This window comes from Thalia democratica, chromosome 1, assembly GCF_965202585.1.
Source record: "Thalia democratica chromosome 1, ktThaDemo2.hap1.1, whole genome shotgun sequence".
NCBI classification, from domain to species: Eukaryota; Metazoa; Chordata; class Thaliacea; order Salpida; family Salpidae; genus Thalia; species Thalia democratica.
The window spans coordinates 108,250,711-108,255,823 of NC_139165.1; the positions used below are offsets into that span (position 1 = coordinate 108,250,711).

A 5,113-nucleotide genomic window follows, 5' to 3' on the forward strand; every position below is an offset into this window, starting at 1 on the left:
TGTTCGTTGCACAAACTATTTATTATTATTTGCGAAATATAAATCTAAAAATCATAAGTCATCTTGTTTTAAGCTTTTATGGATAATTCAATATCGATGTTTCAGATCGTAAAAACTTAAAATAGTATTGTTAGGATATTATTTTATTTTAAGTATAAACGTAAGTCGTCATCAAATTAGAACTCTTTATTACGTTGATTAAACTAAAACATAATAATTTACAATCCTAAAAAAAAACATAATCTTAATCGCAGTGACTTACAAATTTTTTTTTATATACTAGGGTTCATAATATTCAACAATCCTAAAGAAAAACATAATCTCAATTGCAATGACTTACAATTTTTTTTTCATATACTAAGATTAGTCTAGGAATTGGATATGTACTTACTGTTGTCATATGTAAATATTATATTATGGCATCAAGTTGTATAACTATTAGGTTGCATCTGTAGCCCTCAAAGGTAAACTTTTATATAATCGCTTAGTTTATTTTGTTTTGTATGTGGAAAATAACATATATTGACAGCGCAAAAAGTGGCTTTCTAGCTTTTGCTACCGTCACGCTATTTGCATTTTTCTGAAAACAACAATTTACAATTTTTTCTGTAAATTGTATGAGATCTTAAAGTATAGACTTTTGAATTTTTAGTTGAAAATTTGTTTTACATGTAGCAATCACCACAAAAACTCAATTTAGTGTTTTTAGTATGTATCTTATAAAATTTTTTGTATTTTTTATCATTTTTCGTTATTTTCGAGTTTTTTTGAAGAAACCAAAAATTCTTTCAGGAAACTTTCTTCAAATTGTCTGAAACGCATAGAATGTGTTTTCGTAATGATTGTTACATGTAAATAATTTCAGCTAAAAAATTGAAGGTCGAATTATAAGGTCCAATACAATTTACATAGTGGTTGTTGCCAAAAAAATGTAAATATCGTGACGGTGGTAAAATTTAGAAACCAATTTTTTTTTGTTTTCTTAGTGATTTGCTACGCACAAAAAGTTAGACTAAGTTTGACTCTAAGTTCGGGACAACAGATGCCCTAATAACTATTATAAAACGATCACTTTTATTGTTATTAACAATTTTGAGTTAAATATATTAACAGTTATAATATCTTACAATTTTTATTCACATTGTAATAATATTATGTCTGAGAAGTTTATTGATATATTTTTCGCATGTAAATATGTTTTTATGGCTTAAAGTTGCATGACTTTGTTAGGATTAATTATTGAAAATATTTTTATTTATTTTGTTATTTAAAACAATAAACAGTAGGTATTCAAAATTTATAAATTACTTGAAAATCATTTGTTATCTTACATGTTTAAAATTATTTTTAAGATAAATATAATCAAAACATCTTAGAATAGATCAAAAAAAAAAAATTGTTTTTTATTATATCCAACACAATAAGTTTAAGCTGATAATTTTTAAACTAATATTGACTAACAAAATTCTATTGCAAAAAACGTTTTTTTTTTTATAATTATAATCGGATTAAACGTAATCTATAGTAACTTTTTATTTTTGACTTTTCGTATCTAAATTTATATATTTATTACTTTGAATTGTTCGTACAAGTTAAGTTTCCTTTTCTAGACTAAGTATTAAAACGATCATTTAGAGTCACTTACGTACTTATTTATACCATTATATCTTTTAATGTTTAACTAAATTTTTTATTAGATATTAAAATAAGTTTCTGAATATTCTACACCTAAACTCACTATGAGACTCTAAACCAATATAACGGCATAAAAATATAAATTAAAATGTTTAATTTTCTAAGGCGTGTGGTTCAATGTGTTGAGAAAAATTATAATCGAGATTTTTCTTGTATTTATTTTTCCTTGTATTGTTACAAACGTTACTGTAGAACTTTTTATTTAATCATTTATCAGCAGTTTTTCAGCTAAACGTTATCAAACTTTTATTTTGTGACTTTTTTTAATAAAACTTTGTACGTTTTTTTTGAAATATTGGTATATTCAAATTTTAATTTTGTTACAAGTTTTCTATAAAATTAAAAATTTGCAAATTAATTTTTTACTTACTACTAGGTTTCGGTGGCTTTTTAAAGTGTAATAAAATAGTAAATTGCACATAACAATGTTGCTTATGTATAATCTTATTAAAAAACAAACTTATTTGTGCATGAAAATATAATAAAAAATACTATGTTACATGTTTGTTATATCAAACATTTTAAACAATACAAAATTTATTTATTTTATTATAAAATTCTATCATTATCTTTAATTTATATGACACAATAGTGTTGACAAACTATTGATGTTTGGCTCATATTACCTAACAACTTTTATGCAAGTATATAAAACGGTTATAAATTTTTCAATCCTATAGTTTTTTACTACTGATATATTTATGTTTATTTTTCGCCTGTTTTGTTCAAGGAACATTTTGTTAAAAATTTAGTTGGAATGATTTAAAGAATAAGTTCTTTTTTTCTAATTAAGGAGATTTTTATTGAAAAAAAAGTATTTAATTTTAATAATATATATTTTTATAATATAAGTTATAACTTTATTTTCAAAGTCCAGCCGAATTTTAGCTAAAATCCAATTAAAATCGTATCAAGATGTATTTTTATAAATTTGTATCCTGCATTACATTAGTTTTTAAACTAAGATCTAGCCTTATCCTTATCCAAGCAAAAACAAAACCTGTAAACAGCCGAGTACTATGTATATATACTATCTTTACAAAAAACAAGTATTCATACTATTATATTTTATATCTTTATTACTTAGTCATAGTTTAAGCAAATTAAAAACAAACTAGTTAGAATGTTTTAAAAACTAGCCTATTATGTAGCACAAAAGTAATAAGTATTTTTTTATTATTAGCTTAAAAAAAAACTTAAGTTTATTTTAGTAAAATTGTTCAAGTTTTAATTATACGTCTTTGTTTAAACATAAATAAAACAATTTTGTTCTTTAATATTTCTACAAGCAGTTCGTTTCTTCAAAAATTAAAAAAAAAACAAAAAGTTTGGTTTCAACTTTAGTTTATTACAAAAAAAGATCAAGTTCTAGAAAGGTCTCAACTAATAGTTCATTAATTTGTTTTTAAGCTATCCTAAAAATACCATCGGTAGCAGTTTTAGTTAAAAATGAAAATTTTACATTGACTTTTTACTAAAACTGAAAAAAATCCGATATTTAACTACTATCAAAAAATATTTAAACTTTTATTTTAGAAAGCAAATAATTTAATTCCAAAAAGAATCTTTTTTTATATAAATTATTTCAACACCTAGGTGGTTTAGCAAAATCCATTATATTTTAAAAACGTTATTAAACCAACTTTACTTAATAAAAAAATGGAAAATAAATTAATACACATTTCATAAAAACAAAACTTTTTACAAAGTTAATTTCATTGTTTAAAAATTTTCTCGATCTTGTGTAATTCCATAAGATTCTCTGGAATTTCATAAAACTCATTTTTGTCAACATGATAACAAATAATGTCGGAACAATTATCTTGATAGATTAATACTTTGCCATCTACAGATATTGCTGTATCAAGATAAATGAATTTTTTTGGTGTTTTTAAAGCAACAAACTCTTCGCAGACGTCATCATAAACTTCAAGGTTATTTGCTCCAAAGCCAACAGCAAATAATTTCTCTTTCACAGCAACTAACTCGTGACGACTTTTACTTTTAATCATGTCAGGCATTGATGTCCATTCATCACCGAACACGTCATATGCCTCTACCGCGCTTAATTCAATGCCAGCATTGTTGAACCCACCGGAAACTACTATACGTCCTTTGAAAACGACACAAGCGGCAAAATGTCTTGCATCATGCATGCTGGCAATTTCTTTACAACTTTCTTGTGTTGCGTTAATTTGTAGGCAAGAACTAGTGACTTGGTTGTAAGGATATTGTTCGTTGTAGTAACCACCAAAGATGAACGTTTTACCCATGAAAGTACAAGAACAATAGAACTCACGATTACCGAACATGTCAGGTATTGTTTCACAGCTATTTGCTGTAGGTGAATCAATTTGCCCACAGTACCTGTTTGCATGTCTATAACTCGTTTTGTTTTGAAACAGGTTTTCCTTATCTAACAAAACTTCTTTAATCATTTTATAACAATCATTATTTTCCGTTAGTGATGAAGTTTTATCTAAAACATGTTTGAATGCGTGCTCTGATAACAATTCAAAACGAACTTTTTGTAACAGCGGGTTCGCATATTTGCAACGTTCTTCAATGTTGTGGTTTAACCACGAAACTATTGCACTAAATACTTCAACTTCTGTGTCAATTTTCAGTCCAGACCTTGCAAGTATTTTTGCTACAAGACTGAAGTTTAAATGTGAAAAGTATTTGTTTTGAGCAACCATTGGAAAAAAACGTTCTATATAAATATGAGATGACTCATAAATAGTACTTAGTTTGTAAATTTTAGCTAAACTGTAATAGGTGAGAAAATTTTCTTTACATATTTTATTTCTTATAAAAGTGGACAACTTTAGGCTTTTATCTTTACTTAACATTACCTTGTTGATTTCTAAAGCTGCTACCGATTCATTTTTTTCAAACTGTTTTTCACCTAATGAAAAAATATTGTAAAGTTTGTACAAATCTGTATGCAAAATAATATCCTTTTTGAATATTTATGGAAATCATTAGTTCTCGAGTAATATTATATTGATATCTAAATATGTTGAATTTATAACTATTCTTTTCATTATTATGAAGCTTAAAAAATGTTTTTATTAAGAAATTATTTTATTAGGAGTATAAAAGGCTTTAATAATGGTATAAAACTTTTTTTTAATAAATAAATAAACCTTTTGTAAAAAAGTAGCTTTTAAGACACAAAAGTTAAAAGACTGAACAATTTTTTTTGTTTCAGTAAGTTTAAAATTGTTTGAATATCTATTAACTTTATAACTATCTAACTTAACTATAACTATTTCATTTACTACTTTATAACTATTTGGGTTATTTTGAAAATTAATTTTTATATTGTTGCTTATATAGTTTTTTTAAAAGAGTTATAACTTATTCATTAAATTTGTTAATAAAGTAAACCATTTTAAAATTATTAAACGTAGAT

The 5,113-nt window shown here is 24.5% G+C and overlaps 1 protein-coding gene across 1 annotated transcript; it reads right to left on the minus strand.

The window, feature by feature from the left end:
• Window positions 1-3,410: 3,410 nt before the first annotated feature.
• Window positions 3,411-4,394, minus strand: LOC145842202 (kelch-like protein 25). Its single transcript, XM_082949614.1, has one exon. It carries the CDS (start codon window positions 4,392-4,394, stop codon window positions 3,411-3,413), a length of 984 nt encoding a protein of 327 aa, XP_082805740.1.
• Window positions 4,395-5,113: the final 719 nt, after the last annotated feature.